The sequence below is a fragment of the Mobula birostris genome, chromosome X (genome assembly GCF_030028105.1).
Source record: "Mobula birostris isolate sMobBir1 chromosome X, sMobBir1.hap1, whole genome shotgun sequence".
NCBI lineage: Eukaryota > Metazoa > Chordata > Chondrichthyes > Myliobatiformes > Myliobatidae > Mobula > Mobula birostris.
Genome location: NC_092402.1, coordinates 68079254 through 68100454, shown reverse-complemented (window position 1 = coordinate 68100454; position 21201 = coordinate 68079254). Strand labels below are relative to the sequence as shown.

The following is a 21201-nucleotide window of genomic DNA, read 5'->3' as shown; positions in this document are numbered from 1 at the left end:
CCTGCCGAAAGGTTTCGTCCCAAAACGTTGACTGTGCTTTTTTTTCTATAGATGCTGCCTGGCCTGCTGAGTTCCTACAGCATTTTGTGTATTGAGTGACTGTTTTCACTGTGACATTTCTCGTTTGCTCGCTTGTATGAGCTGCTTACTGTGGTGCCTAAAAGATTGTGTGATACTCATACATATTTTACCTATCTAGCACTTTTATTTCTGAATGTTTCTTGTCCTTTTAATGTTACTGTTACTGTGCCATTACTTACAAAGGGCAGCAAACACAATGTAGGGAACTACAGACTGGTGAGCCCACCATCAGCAGTGATCAAGTCAGTGGAGGCAATTCTGAGGGACAGGATTTACCTGCATTTAAATGGTGAAGAACCAGGTGAATTGATCAGTGCAGTGCAGTGGATATCATCTATATAGACCCTAGAAAGGCCGTTCACAAGGCCCTGCATGAAAGGTGAGTGTGGAAGGTTGGATAGCATGGGATCCAGGAGAGCTAGGTAAGTGCATACATAATTGGCATGATGGTAGGAAGCAGAGAATGATGGTAGAAGTTTGTTTTTCTGACTGGAGGTCTGTGATGAGTAATGTGCCACAGGGATCAATGCTGGGCCCGTTGTTGTTTGCCATCTATATAAACTATTTGGATAAGACTGTGCAAGGCACGGTTTGTAAATTTGCAAATGACATCAAAATAGCTGATAGTGAAGAAGGTTATTAAAAGTTATGGTCAAAAATTCTTGATCAGCTCGGTAAGTAGACTGAGGAGTGGCAAACAGTGTTCAATCCAGGTAAATATAAGGTTTTGCATTTTGGGAAGTCAAACCAGGGTAGGTCTTTCACAGTGAACAGTAAGGGCCCTATGGAGTGCTTTAGAACAGGGAGTCCTGGAGTACATAGTTCACTGAAAGTTGCGTCACAGGTGGACAGGATGGTGAAGAAAGCATTTGGACATGCTGGCCTTCACTCAGGGCACTGAGTGTAGGAGTTGGGATGTTATGTTGCAGTTGAAGCCACACCTGGGTACTGTGTGCAGTTTTGGTTACCCTATTACAGGAAAGATGTCATTAAGCTTGAAAGAGTATAAATGCATTTACAAGAATGTTGCCAGGACTCAAGGGCCTGGGAGAGGTTGGGTAGGCTAGGACTTTATTCATTGGAGCATAGGAGACTGAGGTATGATAGAAATAGAAGCATAGAAAATCTACAGCACATTACAGGCTCTTCGGCCCACAATGTTGTGCCAACCATGTAACCTACTCTAGAAGCTGCCTAGAATTTCCCAACCACATAGCGCTCTATTTTTCTAAGCTCCACGCGTACCTATCTAAGAGTCTCTTAAAAGACCCTATTGGATCCGCCTCTACCACAGTTGCTGGCAGTGCATTCCACGCACCCACCACTCTCTGTTTGGGAAAACTTAGCTCTGACGTCCCCCTTGTACCAACTTCCAAGCACCTTAAAACTGTGCCCCCTCGTATTGACCAATTCAGCCCTGGGAAAAAGCCTCTGACTATCCACACGATCAATGCCTCTCATCATCTTGTACACCTCTATCATGTCATCTCTCATCCTCCATTGCTCCAAGGAGAAAAGGCCAAGTTCACTCAACCTATTCACATAAGGCATGCTCTGCAATCCAGGCAACATCCTTGTAAATCTCTTCTGCACTGTCGCTACAGTATCTACATCCTTCCTGTAGTGAGGTGACCAAAACTGAACACAGTACTCTAAGTGGGGTCTAACCACAGTCTTGTATAGCTGTTACATCACCTTACGGCTCTTGAACTCAATCCCACGGTTGATGAATGCCAACACACCATATGTCTTCTTAACACTGTCAACCTGCACAGCAGCTTCGAATGGACATGGACCCCAAGATCTCGCTGATCCTCCGCACCTACCGAAATAAACCACTTCACACTTATCTGGATTGAACTCCATCTGCCACTTCTCAGACCAGTTCTGCATCCTATCAATGTCCCACTGTAACCTCCGACAACCCTCCACACTATCCACAACACCCCCAACCTTTGTGTCATCAGCAAATTTACTAACCCATCCTTCTACTTCCTCATCCAGGTCATTTATAAAAATCACAAAGAGGAGGAGTCCCAGAACAGATCCCTGCAGAACACCACTGGTCACTGTCCTCCATGCAGAATACGAACCATCCACAACCACTCTTTGCCTTCTGTAGTCTCATGGAAATTCATAAAATCCAGAAGGGCATAAGTAGGGAGAAGGCACACAGCCTTTTTCCCAGTGAAAAGGGATCAAAAACTGGAGGACATGGGTTTAAGGTGGAAGGGGGAAAATTTAAAAGGGGTAACTTATTCACACAGAGGGAAGTGCATATTTCAAGTAAGCTACCACAAGTAGTACTTGTGATTGGGACAGTAACAACTTTTAAACAGATAGTTGGACAGGCACATAGATAGGAAAAGTTTAGAGAAATAGGTGCCAAAAACTGACAAATGGGACTACTTAAATTGGTATCTAAGTCAGCATGGGAGAGTTGGGCTGAAGTGTCTGTCTCCGTGTTGTATTACTCTATGACTCTATTGCATTTTTGCTGAATTAAATTAAAGCAAAGTTTGTGCTGTATTTGCACCTAGTAATTTGCAACCTGAATAGCTAGAGAGGGGATGAGTCAGACAGAGCCTTCAAATTACGTAGAATTGTAACAGTTCAGCTCTCGTTTAAAGTCACTTGTTGCATTTGGAGCAGCTGCACATTGCACAGAGACTCAAAGTATCTGTTGTGCTGCAACAGCAAAGAAGTAAGTAATCATGTCAAATCCCAGCATTAACCCTGTAAGTACTAAATCTTTTATATTTATGTTTTAGATTCTAGCTGAATAAATGCTACTTTTTAAAGTCATGTATTCTCTATTTGATATTTAAGTTTACATCTGAACTTTCTGCTTTCCCCATAATTTGGTCAAAAGTTTTAAAATTATTCAGAAAGATTCATTTTAAAATTAGTTTTAGTTTTCCACGAACAAAATAATTTCTCCCTTCTCACCAGTGTTTGTTGTGCAATTGATATTTAAATTGTAATAGCTACTGCCCCCCAATACTGTCAGTGTTAAATAGCTGTCAAAATTTTTTTCTGTCTCGGTGATTTTAATTTAAAAATTGATTTGATTAATCTTGAAGTGATTAATCTTGTTTCTATTTTAATAAAAAACTTCACTGATATAAATTATTCATTTTTGATTTTACCGTTGACTGCTTAATTGAAAGCATGATGTAAAAGAAATCATTAGAGATTAAATGATAAGTGCAAGGGCATTTTTAAAGGTCTTTACTAAACTTGTTAATGGAGCAATTTTTAACCGATTCGTGCTGAATTTGAAATCTAGCAAATTGACAGTTGAATTTAAAATTAGTTGTATTGATGTAATTGGCTATAACTTTAGTTGAAAATTATACTTTTTAATAAATACCTTGCATTTACTAAGTAATTAATAATCTCTAAATGTATTGATTGTATACATGGAAAACTGTCTGTTGAGGGGAATGGGTAGTACAGTATAAAGTTACTTAAAAAGCATCCTCAATTACTCAATTATTTACATTGCTTCAGGATGAGTCAATATGCTCCAGAGTGTAAAAACCTGTTTGTGACTTGTCCGAGGTAACAACAGTGTTACAGTTAAAAGATAAAGCACCTACATTGATTGCTTATACATAGCTCTCCAGTGTCTCGTTGTTCATGCACAATTATATTGTCAAGTTATTCACTAGTGGAATATTCCAAAGTCATACTGTGTGTTGTACTTGTTTAAAATGCACCCTTAAACTTGCTGAACAGATTGGGTGTGAAAGTAGTCTGCAAGGTAATTATTTTAATAGAAAGAATTCAGTTTTTTCCTCCTTTAATCTTGATGAAGTTTGTCTTTGTACTACTTTTTCCTATCTTTCCCAACCAGCCGCAAAAGACAAAGTGTATCTGTAGTGAATCAGGAACCCACTTGCTCCCCCTTTTTATTATATTAGACGGGGCCTCAGGTTAACATTCCATTTGAAGGATGGTCTCTGTTGCCTAACTGCACCAGAGAAGAGCTCGAACCTACAGCTTTCTAGCATAATCAGAATAAAACTAAGTAGATATAGCATGGAGTCATAGAATACCACAGCACAGAAACATGCCTTTCAGCCTATCAAGACTGTGCCAAACTGATTCTGCCTTGTCCCAGTACCTGCACCTGGACCATAGCCCTACATACCCCTCCCATCTATATAACCATATAACAATTACAGCACGGAAACAGGCCATCTCAGCCCTTCCAGTCCGTGCCAAACTCTTACCCTATCCTAGTCCCACCGACCTGCACTCAGCCCATAACCCTCCATTCCTTTCCTGTCCATATATCTATCCAATTTAATTTAACATCTATGTACCTATCTAAATTTTTCTTAAATGTTGAAATCAAACCTGCATTTCCCACTTCTGCCAGCAACTCTCTTCGCACTCACCACCCTCTGAGTGAAGAAGTTTCCCCTCTGGATTCCCTTAAATATTTTACCTTCCACGCTTAACCTATGAGCTTTAGTTCACCCAATCTCAGTGGAAAAAGCATGCTTGCATTTACCCTTTCTCGACCCCTCATAATTTTGTATACCTCTGTCAAATCCCCCCTCAATCTCTTATGCTTCAGGAAATAAAGCCCTAACCTATTTAATCTCTCCATATAACTTGGGTCCTTAAGTCCCAGCAACATCTTTGTAAATGTCCTCTCATTTTGAATTGTTGAAATAACTTTTAAAGAGATTGCTTGAATAGCAGAAATAATTGTTCAGTTTGTTCAACTTGTTACCAAACAAGTTCAGGTTGCAGATAGAGACAATTGTCACTAACCATCAGTACAATAGGTGCTGTCTTTGTGGAGGGAATTCTACCCAATAATGAGAGCTGCTGTGTTGCATATATCAACTGTATGAATTTGTGGTTCCTCTGATATGGACAGCATAATGATCATCACTATCATAAATTAGTTGGACAGAACTAAACTTCTGATATAAATCCAGTGCTCCTTCCTTGTTATTAGATGGCATTTGCTCCCCCCCACCCCCCACCCTCTCTTGTTTGGGTTCTGGGCATCTGTCTTTATGTCAGCTTGCTGGCTTTCTTAAACTAATGATGGGTTCATAGACCTATGAATATTGATGTCAAGAATTCTGCTTGTGGGGAAGAAAGCTGATATTAGCAATGCAAATGAAGAAAGACTGATCACAATGTTGGACTCCTGTGACCTCGATCGTAAAAGCATGAAATATAAAAGTATCTTCAATTTTACTTCAGTTCAAGAGTTGACATCAAATAATTCTCAGGTGACTGAGGCTAGTTATCCCAGGTTTTTTATGTCTGTTACCTAAAATCCAAATCCCTTGCTTTCATATCTTGCTGATAGTACAGACCAAACATTCGGTTACCCATGATATTTCATGACTTATTTTTTCCTTGTTTTCCCTTGTAAAATTTAATCTGGTTGTGATACCATAATGCTATTCTGTGTTTTTTTTTCTCCTGCCCTCTTTCTCCCCCCTCCTCCTCCACCCCCCTTCTCTCCCCCTCAAAAAAAATTGCAGGCACATGTTAATATTTTTGGAGTAATAACTTAAAGTACTCATTTAAGTGCACTCATGGTTTATTTATTGGACCTTTTCTTCCTTCATCCTTCAGATGTAAACTTTATGCAGTGCAAAGCATTTATAATCTGGATAAACAAGATTGGAAAGTTGAAAAAGAAGGAGGGACAATAGAGAAGGAAGTAGTTTGAATCTGTTACAGAAAGAGAAATTAAGAGGAAAAGGAGGTTGTATTGTGAGAGAGAGAGAAGGGGGGAAGAATATTTAAAACTAACTCACAATCTTCAGGTTGCGACTATGCTCTTTCGTTTAGTCCTTGTTCAGTAGCAATATAGGAATACAGGTCCTTTTTTTTTAATGGCCATGTTTAAGCTGTTAAGTACTACCCTGAACTTTCTTCATAGAATTTAATTTGCAGTTAATGTGCAAATGCAACAATTTTTGAAACTCGGGGAGATTATGGTAAGCTGATTTTACAAAGCAAATGCTGGTGTGATGCAAGTCATCCAGCAATTTGTGGTAATTTACTGCAAATCTCTTCTCACAAATTGCTGAGTTATTTACATGATAATGGTGTATTAAATTTACACACTTGCATCATTTTTCCAGCAGGAAGGAACACATCCTCAGATAATTTCATATTTCTTTAGACATAGAATAGAACCATTTGATCCATCATGTTGATGCTGGCTCTTGGAGCAATCCTATTCATATGAGTAACTTGTAGTAGCCAATTAACTTATCAGCTGAAAATGTATTTAGAATATGGGGGGAATCTTTAGCTCTTCAGATAAATACAGGCTGTTACAGAGAGAATGCATGCTCTTCATAGGCAGCATGGAGATTGGGATCAAATCTGGTTGCTGGAGCTGAGGCAGCAGTATTACTTCTATGTCTTTAATTCCCAGCTCAAACTGCTGTGTCTTCACTATTCCCTTCAACCTTCTCCACTCTGAGGCAGACCGTTCTGTTCTCAGCAAAGGGCTCACCTTTGTCTTCCTTTGCCTGCACCTCAGTGAGTTCCACGCTCACTACAACGCCAAGTTCTTCTTCTGTCACCTCCATCTCTGAGCCCATTTCCCCACCCCATGCCAATGACCTTTTCTCCCGTCCCTAACCTGCCTTTTGTGGGAGATCCTCTCTGATTCTTTGCCTGCTCTGGATCTTTTAATCTCGAATTGCTGACAAGACATCGACCAGCTCGACTTCAGCACTCCTCTCTCCTCCTCGAATCTTTCCCCCTCTGAATGCACTGTTCTCCACTCTCTCCACACCAATCCCAACTTTACCATTGAACCCAACGAAAAGTGGGGGAAGGGAGTGTCTGTTATGGTGTGGTGGACTGACCCTATTGCTGAGGCCAGGTGGCATCTCAGACACCACCTCTTTCTTACCCCTTGAAAAACACTCCACTCTGGACCATCAGGCCACTGTCTCCCATTAATCCCATGAACTCTGGAGATCTCCCATCCACTGCCACCAAACTCAGATTCTTTACCAGCAGTGCTCGGTTCTACCTCCTACTCAGGATCCACAAGCCTGACACTCTGTATAGGCCTATTGTCTCAGCCTGCTCCTGCCCCACTGAACCTGTGTCCATTTACCTCAACTCCATTCTATCCCCCTTGGTTCAGTCCCTTCCCACCTACATTTGCGACACTTCACATGCTCTTGATCTCCTCAACAACTTTCAATTTCCTTGCCCTGACTGCTTCATTTTCACCATGGATGTCCAGTCCCTGTACACTTCTATCCCCCATCAAGAAAGCCTTAAAGCTCTCTGCTTCTTTCTCAGTTTTTAGATCCAACCAGTATCCCTCCACTACCACCCTCTTTTCAGCTCCTCCCACACTCCAAACTCGAGGGGTAGCCATAGACCCCAACTATACCTGAATTTTCATTGGCTACGTGGAACAGTCCATATTCCAAGCCTTCCCTGGAAAGGCTCCCCAGTTCTTTCTGCACTACGTTGATGACTGCATTGGTGCTGCTTCATGCACCCATGCTGAGCTCGTCAATTTTATTAACTTTGCCTCCAACCTCCACCCTGCCCTTAAATTCACTTGGTCCATTCCTGACATCTCTCTCCCCTTTTTTGATCTCTCTCTGTCTCCATCTCTGGAGATAAACTCTCTACTGACATCTTTTATAAACTACCAATTCTCATGACTATACCTCTTCCCACCTTGTCTTCTGTTTTAAAAAAAAAATAAATGCTATTCCTCTTTCTATTTTTTTCTCAGTTCCTTTGGCTTCACTGCATCTGTTCCCAGGATGAGGCTTTCCTTTCCAGGACATCAGCAATGCCCTCCTGCTCTAAAGAATAGGGATTCCCTTCCTTCTCTGTTGATGCTGCTCTCACCTGCATCTTCTCCATTTCCCAGACATCCACACTCACCCCATCTTCCTGCCGTTGTAACAGGGATAGAATTCCTCTCTTCCTCACCTGCCACCCCATGATCCTCCACATCTAACACATCATTCTCAGCAACTTCCATTTTCATTGGAACCTATCACCAAGCACAGAATTACTCACCTCACCCCCATTTTCTGCTTTCCGTAGGGATTGCTTCCTCCACCATCCCCTTGTCCATATGTCCCTCCAACTCGTGTCCCTCTTAGTGCACATCCCTGCAAGCAAGAGAAATGCTACACCTGCCCATGTACCTTCTCCCTCACCTCAATTCAGGGCCTCAAACAATCCTTCCAGGTGAGGCAGTATTTTACTTGAGAATCTGTTGGAGTCATCTATTGTATCTGTTGCTCCTGATGCAGCCTTCTCTACATTGATGAGACAAAGCAAGTAAGTTGGGGGATTGCTTTGTTGCCTACTTCAGCTCCATCCACCAGTGTAGAGTGCCCTCCTGCTTCAAATTATCCACCATTGTCCCTGTACTAGAAAAGATCAAGGCTACATGCCTGAATGACTGGTGTCCTGTTGCACTCAACTCAATAATAAGCAAATGCTTTGAGAGGCTCTTCAAGGATTACATCTACAGCTTGCTACCACCCAAACAATTCGCCTACCGACGCAACCGAACGACACACGATGCAATAGCCACTGCTCTACATACTGTCCTTACACGTCTGGAGAAGAAGGATGCTTATGTGAGAATGCTGGTCTTGGACTGCAGTTCAGCATTCAACACCATAATTCCATCCAGGCTTGACAGGAAGCTCAGAGACCTCGGCCTTGACCCTGCCTTGGGCAGCTGGATCCTGGACTTCCTGTCAGATCGCCAGCAGGTGGTAAGAGTGGGCTCCCTCACCTCCACCCCTCTGACTCTCAACTCAGGAGCCCCTCAGGGCTGTGTACTAAGTCCCCTCCTTTACTCCCTGTATACCCATGACTGTATTGCCACCCACTGCTCCAATCTGCTAATTAAATTTGTCGACGACACTACGTTGATTGCCCTAATTTCAAATAATAATGAGGTGGCCTACAGGGAGGAAGTCATCACCCTGACACAGTGGTGCCAAAAATACAACCTCTCCCTCAACATCGCAAAACCAAAGGAGCTGGTTGTGGACTACAGGAGGAATGGAGATGAGCTAACCCCTATTGACATCAATGGATCTGGGGTTGAGAGGGTGAACAGCTTTAAGTTCGTTGGTGTACACGTCACCGAGGACCTCACGTGGTCTGCACACACCAGCTGTGTGGTGAAAAAGGCACAACAGCGCCTCTTTCATCTCAGACGGTTGAGGAAGTTTGATATGGGCCCCCAAATCCTAAGAACTTTCTACAGGGGCACAATTGAGAGCATCCTGACTGGCTGCATCACTGCCTGGTAAGGGAACTGTACCTCCCTTAATCGCAGGGCTCTGCAGAGAGTGGTGTGGTCAGCCCAGTACATCTGTAGTTGTGAACTTCCCATGATTCAGGACATTTACAAAGACAGTTGTATAAAAAGGGCCCGAAGGACTATCGGGGACCCGAGTCGCCCCAACCACAAACTGTTCCAGCTGCTACCATTCAGGAAATGGTACCACAGCATAAAAGCCAGGACCAAAAGGCTCTGGGACAGCTTCTTCCACCAGGCCATCAGACTGATTAACTCGCGCTGATTTGAGTGTACTCTATCTTACATTGACTGTTCTATTTATTATAAATTATTATAAATTACTATGATTGCACACTTAGATGGAGACGTAACGTAAAGATTTTTACTCCTCATGTATGTGAAGGATGTAAGAAATAAAGTCAGTTCAAAAGTGGAATTTCTCAGTGACCCACCACTTTATTTTCTATCTCCTTTCCTGTAGCATCATGTTGGTCCATGGCAGCCTGTTCTGCCACAATGAGGCCACTTCCAGGTTGGAGGAGCAACACCTTATATTCTGTCTAGGTAGCCTTCAGCTTGATGGCGTGAACATCAATTTCTCCTTCTGGTAATTTTTTTTCTTTTTCCCCTGCTCCTTCCTCTTCCATTTCCCAGTCTAGCTACTTACCTCTTCTCTTCACCTGCCTATCACCTTCCCCTGGTGCCCCTCCTTCCCTTTCTCCCATGATCCAGTCTCCCTTCTATCAGATTCCTTCTCCAGCCCCTTACCTAGCTATCCTCCTTCCCTCCTCCCCCCCCACACCCCCACGTTTTATTCTGACATCTTCCACCTTCCTTTCCAGTCCTGATGAAGGGTCTCTGCCCAGAACATCGACTGTTTAACATTTCCATAGATATTTCCTGACCTACTGAGTTCCTCCAGTATTTTGTGTGTGTTGCTTTGGATTTCCAACATCTGCAGAATCCCTTGTGTTTATGAATTTAATAGTTTATCGTCTTAGCAAGAAAATGTAAAAGCAGTTCAGGTGCTCATTACACTAAGGACTAACAAATGTGCCTTCAATATCTGCCGTATACCTATCTGCAATCTAAAGCATAAATTGCTGGGCTTCACTTACAAGGATACTCATATTAACGGCAATTTATCATGCAAAGTTGGCTTGATAAGTGGTTGTGACCACTATTGTAGGTGACTGCAGAAGAGATGTGATTCTGGATTTAGCTTTTCTTGCATAGCCTTTGCAGAATAACCAGTGATTTTCATTGTGAGTTTGCTTGTTTTTGAATTGGGCATTGTGAGTCTTGTGGATGTTGTGCTTGAGATGAGGCCAGTCTAGATTTAAATCTCCACAAGATTTCCTCTTCGCATGAGAAAATTTAAAAGGTACATTGGCTGTTTTGTTTCATCCTGTTGCATATATGTTTCAGCACATATAAGGTGACTCAAGGCAAGGAGATAAGTGATTCCAATCTCCAATGAAAAGACATTTTAAGTTCTAGGGATTGTGGATTTCGGCTACACTGTGAGGCTGAAGAGATGAAAGTTGTTCTTGGCGCGAAGGACATTGAGATAACTTTTGATGGAAGTGGTCTTAGGTTTGCGAGAAGCAGTACTTGTTAACAGATGGTTCAAAGATGGAACACAGAATCAAAGTGGTGAGTGTGAGAAATATACACCTGCACTTAATTGAGTGCAGGACTGTTTGCTCAGACAGTTCTGTATAGAATTTCCAGTGAGAAGAATAGTGCTGACCTAATGGTAAATGTACAGTATGTGCCATCATAACTGGAATAATGAGTTTTCTTTATCTTCAGTCTGCAGCCATTTCACTCTATTTAGTATGATTTGAAAGGGAGTCTGTGTACAAATAATTCTACATACAAGTTTCCCCCGCCATCTGAAGTTAGAGCGTTCCTATGAAACTGTTTGTAAGCTGGAATGGCATAAAGCGAAGAAGCAATTACCATTTATTTATATGGGAAAATTTTGTGAGCGTTCGCAGACCCAAAAATAACCTACCCAATCATGCCAAAGAACACATAAACCTAAAATAACGGTAACATATAGTAAAAGCACGAATGATATGATAAATACACAGCCTACATAAAGTAGAAATACTTTTCCACAATCATTGGCTGAACTGTCCTCTGTAGTGAAAATCTCACGCAAGCGCTCTCGGCATAAACACTCTCTCCAGTAACCTTTAAGCTATGAAGCTGCCAAATCATTCCAAATAACACATAAAAATACACAGCCTATATAAAGTAGAAATAATGTATGTACAGTGTAGTATCACTTACGGGAATCGGGAAGACAGCGCAGAACACAGTGATGATGGTGTGCTAGACTGAGTCATCGGAGGTTAGAGTGGTGCAGTGGCCCCACCCTCCGGGCCGCCGACCGATACTGATTCACGGAGAATGCAGCGGTAGCCGGGAGGCACACAGTACATCTTTAAGAAAAAAGCTGAAATAAACATGCTAATTAATTACGTGCTGGGCGGCACCTAATTAATTAGCTTGTTTTTTCAGCTTTTTTCTTAAAGATGTGCTGTGTACCTCCCGGCTACCGCTGCATTCTCTGCAAATCGGTATCTGTCCGCGGCCTGGGGGTTGGGGTGGTGGGACACTGGGGTGTCATCTCATTGTCGTCTGTTTTCATTAGGGCAGGCAGCTCATCTTCTCCTATGACTGCCTACCTCGATGTCAAAGGTCGAGGTTTGTCGTCTGCTGTGGCTCATGTGGAAGGCTTGAAAAATGACAGTATGCTTGACTGCTGAGCCTCGCGCATTTTTCTATCATACAGTTCTTTGTAAGCACTCAAACCATCTTGCAAATATGCCCTAAACTGACGTACCCTTTCAAAATTAAAGTTGTACTTTATCATTGCAGCGAAAATCTCATGCAGTTGCTTCACATTCAGTTCCTGGACTATTTCACTTTCGGTCTGTTCGCTACTGCATTCGGTTTTGATTGTTATCCTTTCCTCTTCCAATTGCATCAGCTCTTCATCTATCAGTTCTTGGTCATAGGATGCCAAAACCTCTTCAACATCATCTTCACCAACTTCCACAAGCCAAACTCACTGTCCTTACTTCGTTCACCACGATCAAAATGCTTAATTATATCTAGTTTTACGCTAAGTGTAACACCCTTACGAGCTCTTTCAGGCTTTTCCGACACCATAGAACTCATCTTGTAAATGGCTGCTCACAGGCACGTGTTTAAGCAATGCCAGCAAGAATGCCGTTCCGAATCCGGGGGAGAGCGGCTGCTTGGGTCGCGCGCTGCTTTTTATCGTAACAGTGAAAACACCTTCTGAAAGCAAAAGCAGGGAACTAATGTAGCTCTTTCATAACAGTGAGGTTTCGTAAAGCGAACGTTCGAAAAGCGGGGGACACCTGTATTAGAAATGTTGCACAATTTAATTTTCAGTTGCCTTTACACAGGCAGTAGCATAATTTGTATTCTGGTTTGTAGTTTTCATCTTTTTCTTTGGAAATAATCTTTTTGAAGTTTTGTTAATTTGAGATTAACTGAAGAATGATTTAAAAAATGATCAAAAATAAACTTCAACTGGAACTTCCCTAAGTCAGAACTCAGCATGCAATGAGATGAAGTGAACATAGTGTGGTGAAGCTTTATGTAAATATTTATGATCTAAACTTCTACCTGTAAGGATAGTTCATTGATTCCATTTAATAGCAGAGAATGTACAGTATACAGCCAGAAATTCTTACTCTTCACAGACATCCATGAAACAGAAGATAGCCTCAAAGAATAAATGGCAGAAAACCTTTAGAACCCCAAAGGCCCCTCACGCTGCTTCCATGCACAAGCAGCAGCAAAGTATCAATCCTTCCCTCCCCCCCCCCCCCACTTGTTCCAGCAGGAAGCATCAGCTTCCACCGCCCCCCCACCATCCACCAAGCTATAGCAAAGCCCCTAAAGAGCTCATGATCTGCACTTCAACAAAAATTACAGTCCATAACCCAGCACTTTGACATGGCACAGCTCTCTCTCTCACTAAGAAGGGATGAAGAGGTGTCCATATCGAAAGGGAGATGGTGAAAACAACCAATCAAGACTTCCAAAAAAGAAATCAGTAGACACTTGAGAGAATAAGATTTGTGGGGAACTGAGTCTCCATAGACTGCTCTAATTCTGTGTTGTAAAAATGTTATTAATTTTAATACAACCAATTGACAATCCTGTCAACCCTTGTTCAATCACCAATTAAATGAAATCAATGTGACATCTTATAACTAACCTGCTCATAATAGCGCGTTTGGTTTCTTGAAGAAGAGTACTGTTTCAGGCCTCAAAGATGTGATTGAGCTGAATATTACAAAGTAGTTGAGAATGACATTGCTTAATGTCAAGGATTCATTCATTCAGTAAGAAGCCCCGTTAAAATGGAGCAAATGCAGGTTAATGGTAAAACCTTTAGTGGTTGAAATTATTTTGATTCAACTGGATGGTAGTGCTTGTTGGAGACCAATCCCAGGACACTTATAGGAGTTCCTCAAACAGGAGAGAGATTTGGGAATTACGGGTCCATAATTCCCTGAAAGTGGGGGCATAGGTACAGAGAGTGGCAAAAGCTTTTGGCACATTGCCCTTCATAAATCAGTGTATTGAATACAGGAGATGGGATGGTTCATTGACCATTCAGAAGTCTGATGGCAGAGGGGTAGGATCTCTTCCTGAAACACTGACTCTGTGCTTTTGTGTTCTGGTACCACCTCCTTAAGAAGAGAAAAGTCCTGTGTGGTGGAGCCTTGATGATATTTCATGGAGTGTAGGAGAATGAGGGAAGATTTGATAGAGGTATACAAAATTATGAGGGGTATAGATGGGGTAAATGCAAGCAGGCTTTTTTCCACTGAGGTTGGGGGAGATTAGAACTAGAGTTCATAAAGGGGAAAGGTAAGTATTTCAGGGGAACTACTTCATTCAGATGTTGGTGAGAATGTGGAACAACTTGGCTGTGGAAGTGGTGGATGCAGATATGATTTCTACATTTAAGAGAAATAGTTCAAGTATAAAATATTCTGCAATTTTTATTTGCTTAAAACACAGATTATCTGTTTGGTCATTATTTTTGTTTGCCTTTGATCTTTTAGATGTGTGATTTGAACTTAGTATAATCAATGTGGATTTAACTCCAGCTTGGATTATTAATAGGCATCATTATTTTAAAAAATAACGTTTCATTTAGCCTGGGATTCAGATGTGTAAGACAGCCCATCTGAGATCATAAACTCTGAGTATATGTTGATGTTCAACAATAGATGCTGTTGTAAATTTAGGAAAATTGAATGCTGTTTCCATTTGGTTTTATAAAACGTTGTAATGAGGTTTTCAATTGCATTATCAAGGAGAAAGCAAATAAATCTTGGGCTGCAAGTCGTATCCCAATGCATTACAATCACCATTTCCTAGACAGGCTGCACAGAAACTTCTGTTCACCTCTTTTCATAGAGTAACGTAGCCATCATTCAAATATATGCCACAGATCATGGTAAATCATCTAATTATATATCCCCAAGTAATTTACACTGTTCTTGTGTTGCGTGGGGAGATGGATAGGTCTGTAATTTATACTTATCCCCAAACAAAATCACAACAGCTCAGCCACATGGAGATTTGGTGCAGCAATCAGGAGTTCGACCAGGGCATTCTAGCTCTGCAACGTTTTAAGGGTGACTGACTTTTTGTAGTTAACCAAAGGTCACTTAAATGTTGCATTTAGAAAAATTCTTTTAACATGAATGAATTTAAAACTCTTTTTTTGCTTTCTAGCAGAGCACTTTGAAAATGGACATAGAAGATTGCAATGGTCGTGGTTACATTTCTGGTAAGGGAACATTGTGCTCATCTTTCCAAGTGTTAAAACATTTTGCCTCCAGCTAACTATCTCATGAAGCAATTAATTGTCTCTGAAACTTTTCACGCTAGATATTTTGATATGTTTTTACAATCTTTAATGTGATAATCCTATGATTAGATTAGATTATGAGGACACTCAGTCCTCGTTTATTGTCATTTAGAAATGCATGCATTAAAAAATGATATAATGTTCCTCCAGAAAGATATCACAGAGACACAGGACAGACCAAGACTAAAACTGACAAAAACCACATAATTATAACATACAGTTACAACGGTGCAAAGCAATACCGTAATTTGATAAAGAGCAGACCATGGGCATGGTAAAAAAAAGTCTCAAGTCCCGATAGCCCCATCATCTCACGCAGACAGTAGAAGGGAGAAACTCTCCCTGCCATGACCCTCCAAGCGCCGCAAGCCTTGCTGATGCATTGGAAGCACCCGACCGCAGCCGACTCTTGAGTCCGTTGGAAAACTTGGACCCTCCGACACCGAGCACCATCCTCTGCCGAGCGCTTCGACCCTGCCCCGTCCACTGAGCATCAAGCAAAGCCGAGGACTCGGGGCCTTCCCCTCCTGAGATTCTGGACCACACAGTAGCAGCGACAGTGAAGCAGACATTTCAGAAGTTTTGCCAGATGTTCCTCCGTGCTCTCACGTCTGTCTCCATCAAATCAGGATTGTGCACGGCATCCTACTTGACAGATGACAGACATCACCACCGGAGCAGCTGCTGTGAGCTGCATCGCGTCGCCATCTTCTCCTCCACTTCTATTTTTCCAATTTTCATTCAGTGCCATTTCCAGTACACAAGTGTAAAGGAGAAAGAAATAATATTTACTCTGGCTCTGATGCAGCACAATAAGAAAAAAAAAACACAATAAATATAAATACATAAGGCAGCTTTATTGTATGTCCATAAAGTGCACACTAAACACAATAGTGTCTGTACATAAGGTGACTGACAGGAAATGATAAAGTAGTGGTGGTTGGGGATATGGAGGCGTGGGTTAGTGGGTGGAGGTCTTGATCAACCTAACTGCTTGGGAAAGTATTTATTTTTGAATCTGCTGGTCCTAGCGTGGATGCTGCGTAGCCTCCTCTGTGCTGGGAGTGGGACAAACAGTTCATGAGCAGGGTGGGTGGGATCCTCCATGTTGTTACTAGCCCTTTTCCGGCACCTTTCTGTATATATGTCCTTGTTTTTCTAGAGCCTTCCTGCCTGCCAGTGCGGTTTCCATACCACTACATGCTTCTCAAGGTGTAATATGTTGTCACTGGTGAAGAGTATCAACATGGTTAGCACAGCATCTTACAAACATATCCTTGTAATCAGTGCAGTGTAGGTAAAATGGGTACTAACCTTCCCACAGATTTGAAGTATAATCTCCTAAAAACACCATGTGGTATGTTTCTGTATTAAGGATGTTGAATTTGCTCTTTACATGGGATTAATTATGTGGACTGATTAGATTGACTCAAACAGGAAGTTTGGGGATTGTGCAGTTGATAGAACTGTTGGGAATAGAATATTTTCTGGGTTACCTGTTCACGTAATATTTCATCTTGCTTGATGCACCAACACACCCCTCTGTTAGAGTTGGAGAGGGACAAGTTGTTCAAGAGTTTTGCTCCTCAGTCTTCATACAATGATCCATATTGCAACTTGATGTTCATGGATGGTGAAATAAGATTTGGGTGTGGTGGATAGTTGATTCTTCATGTAAGCATTGATATTGCCACTTTGAAGTCTGTGGAGCTGTATCCTTCTAATGGATGGCATCTTTGGGAAAGATGTAACATTTTTGACAAAGTGAATGAAGAACTTCGGAAGTCTCTGCAATTAAAAAATGCAGAAAACAGTAACATGTTAATTTTCTGGGTTGACATTTTCTTGCATAAATGCTCAAGAACATGAGTGAACTGTAAGACCAAGCACCATTACTTAAAAACTAGTAAATAGTAATTCATTAGTGTATGTGCTTTTGAATATTTTTCAAATGGAAAAGGTCATGACACTCTCTGCTGTCTGTACTACTGGAGGTGAATGTGTGCACAGTCTTTACTGTTAAAGTTCTTTCAGGAGTGAAACCACCATGCTACTTTCTATGGTATGTTTCTATTGTGGAAGTCTTGAGGAAATATACACTGTACTCTTGTAAGTCAGCCTTTCCCATTAAGAGAGCAACAGAAATTGTACCTCTGTTTGGCAGACTTGTATGTATTAATAACCCAAGCCGATTCCAGAAGCAATTTTAATCAATTTGTTTTTATTAGTCTATGTTACATTTTGTAATTTGAAGTATTGAAGATTGTTCAATGTCATTTCCAATACACAAGTGTAAAGTAGAGAAAATAATTGTTATGAACTAAGGACACAATCTGTAATCTTTCTGCAACTTGTGCAAAAATAGGTGATTGCACATCAGACCCAACCTTTCCCATCATCTCTTATTGATCTTCTAAAGCAAATAGATTATGGTAAGACCAATATGGTACCTTGTCTCATTCTGGCATTTTTCATTTTCAGTAGCAGAGTTGTATTTCTTCAAGAATTTAAATTGAGGGTCAATAGTTACGTATAGAAGTGATCAGGTAACAGTTTTGTCCTGGTTTGTTCCAGTGTTGGCCAACCAGTACCAGCCTAATCCTTTCCTTGGAGCAAATAATTTAAAAGTTTTTTTTCTTAAGTAATTAAGTGTTGAAACTATAAAGCTTGGTTTTATGTTTCAATTGTGATCATTTGTATAAACATTTTCTGATTTTTTTTCAAAGTGTGAGCAATGTGACATGGTTTGTCAAAAGTCCAAGTTATGAAAAACTACAACCTTTTTATCATTGTCAGGTATCACTCTAAATCCTGTCTGAATGCTTTACCAAAAGAAAGCACAAAGAAACATCACCAGCATTATGATTGTGTAGTAGTGAACAAAAGCAGTAGCTAGTAAAGCAGTGTAAGTTCTGAAGGCTTCAAGCTTTACCATTTGACTGTGCATTTTAACCCTATATTTTGTTGTAAACCTCATGATTCAGAAAGGAGGGTTCTAGCTGAGCTAAGACGATTGAGGTCTGATGCCAGCCAATACTGAACATAAGAACATCAGAATTAGGAGCAGGAGTAGGCCATCTGGCCCATCTGGTTTGTCACTCAATAAGATCTTGGCTGATCTGGCCATGGACTCATCTCCACATACCTGCCTTAATTCCCCTACTATGCAATATATCCCCTATACTGACTGGATACTTTGAAAAGGGACTTTGGTTATTTATTCATTTTTAGGGACGTGCATGTTGCTGACAAGGCCAGCAATTACTGCTCATCCTTAATTACCGTTGAATAGGTCATCCCAAAAAAAAAAAACTACAATTCTGAAGAGAAATTTAGATTTTGTATATCCAAGCCCTGATATGTGTGACTTGGAGGAGAACCTGCAAGAGGTAGTGTTCCTATGCTTTTCAGTTGCCTGGATGAGTGTAACACAAGAGATTCTGCAGATGCTGGAAATCTTGGGCAACACACACCAAATGCTGGAGGAACTCAGCAGGTCCAGCAGCATCTATGGAGGGGAATAAACAGTCAGTGTTTCCTGTTGAAGGGTCTTGGCCCAAAATGTTGACTGCTTATTCCCCTCTATAGATGCTTTGGGCAAGCTATATATTTTGAAGGGTAAAAGGTGGGAGACTAGCTACTAAGGAACTGGAACAGTCTGCTAATAAGAAATGAATAGATATTTGAAACAGACCTAGGTGAAAGTAGATTGCCTTGATATTGTTCCAGATTCCAGCATTTACATGCCTTCCACAAAAAAACCTGCCAGAGGACTCAATAAGTTGAACCACGTCTGTAGTACAAAAGGAATTGTTAATGTTTTGGCTCAAAACTGTGCATCAAGACTGGAGGTTGGGATTTTGATTTAAACAAATAAGGTGCAGAATTTACAAATAATCTTAATTCACCCCTTCATGGTAATCAGGAGTGGGATGAAATTAGAAAGGATATAGCGAGAGTCTTCCTAGTATTTATTTGATAGAAGCATCGCAGGTCAGTTAGAATGTGCTGAAAGCTCCAGACCTCAACAGGGATTTTTAAAAAGGCTGAATTCCAGAAGTTAAGTGAGAATGACTACCTTCAATTGCAAGCTAGCTTTTGACTGAATGCAGTGTCAAGGATCCCTGGTAAAACTAAATTTATCGGATGTCAAGGGGAAATGCTCCAAAGGCTTGAGTAATACTTCAGTCAAAGAAAGATGGTTGTGGTTGTTGAATGTCAGTCATTTTAATAGCTTTCAGCCTTGTGGCTGTAGAAGTTCTTTGGGGAAGTGGCTGTGATCCATCCATTTTCAGCTGCTTTATCACTGACTTTCCTTTCCTCCTGAGGTGAGAAGAGGGCGATTAGCTGACTTCTAAACAATGTTGAATCCCATTTGCTACTCCTTGGATAATGGAGCAATCTCCAACAGCATGTAGCAAATAACAGACAACGTTCAACACATGGATGGTGCAGTGGTGCACAGTTTGTGCTGCTATCTCAACTCCAATGACCCTGACCCCTGGTGCTGTCTGTGTAAAGTTTTCATGTTTTCTTCTGCAACTGCTTCCCACAGACATACTGTTAAGTTAATTACTTCTGATAAGTGTAGGTGGGTGGCAGGAGAATAAAGGTGAAGTCAGTTGGTATGTGAGTGAGAATAGGCTACAGGGCAATAATTGGGGAAATGTGTGTTATGGATTGACCTAACAGTGGCCATAAATTTGATGGGCTGAAAGTTCAAAATAAATTTATTATCAAAGTACATATGTCACCATATACAACGCTGAGATTTGGGGCATACTCAAAGCATGCATAATAGAATAATAATAATAAATCAACGAAAGACCGCACCAACTTGGGCATTCAACCAGTGTGCAAAAGACAACAGACTGTGCAAATACAAAAGAAAGAAATAATAAATAAAAATTTAAGAATATCTGTAATAATGACAAGTAATATTCATTCCACATATAGTCAAAAACTTTATCAAAATCCGGGCAGGGCGGTTCAAATCTGACAAAGCAAGCTTTTCAGTGATGTAAGGGGGAAAAGAATCAGCGAAATAATGGATATTCTGAATTGTTGAATGAGCTTCATTCTGCTTAAGAGAACTTGTCTAATAGATCTCTCAGTGACAAAATAAAAACTGAGGTTAGCAAGATAAGGAAAAGATTACACCATTGTTTTCAGCCTTTAGAATTATGTGTAATATAATTGAGCTACTTTTAGTTGATTTTAATTCTATGAAATGTTTCAATATTCAATATTTACATGAATTTTTTTTCTTTAGGTGTTCATAGGAGTTGTTTCCAGAATATTTCAGAAATGGCTTCTAAAATATGTGAAGGCGAGATCCAGTAAATGCAATACCATGTTCAGAATTTGCTCCTCAAGTTACACAGTTGGGCATTTTAAAGCTACAGATCATTTGGTATTGTTTGATGCTGTGGGTCATTTCCTTGCCATCAGTCTAGGCACAGACAGTGAGGAGGCTGGCTCAGTTTCATATCTTGGAAGAGACATTTCCAGGAAGATGGGTTGCTAAAAGTATGAAAATATCTGGCAGTAGTGTGGCCTGGTTTATTTTCTCCTTGAGGCTCAAGTTGCATTACAAAATGGAAGAGCACTATTCCTTTCAAGAATCAAACCTTCTGTTAACTTTGAGTTAATTTCACCCCTCCCTATTGTTGCTGACAAATAATAATGAACAGATTTTTGAGTGAATTTTGTGCATTTGTGTTATATTTTGTGCATTTTGCATATACAACTCTGTATATGCAGTAATTTACTTGAAATACAATGCCCTAAAACACTGCTGCAGGTCACTCTGACTTTTAACAATAGTTTTTTATTTGTATTTAGAAGCTGCATTCTGGGACTTTGACATTCAGTA

The 21201-nt window shown here is 40.9% G+C and overlaps 1 protein-coding gene across 18 annotated transcripts in view; it reads left to right on the top strand.

Annotated features, from left to right (window-relative positions):
• Positions 1 to 21201, top strand: part of ikzf4 (IKAROS family zinc finger 4) — a 171101-nt gene that overhangs the window by 58764 nt on the left and 91136 nt on the right. For 10 of the 18 annotated variants that reach the window (XM_072249048.1, XM_072249031.1, XM_072249033.1 and 7 more), the window contains one exon: positions 15191 to 15245. The exons of 1 other annotated variant lie outside the window; for it this stretch is intronic. In XM_072249048.1, coding sequence (XP_072105149.1) covers positions 15191 to 15245 — 55 coding nt within the window. Of the gene's footprint in view, positions 1 to 2744; positions 2820 to 15190; positions 15246 to 21201 lie in introns of those variants that run through there. 7 more of the 18 variants (XM_072249032.1, XM_072249042.1, XM_072249038.1 and 4 more) reach the window with 3 other exon arrangements.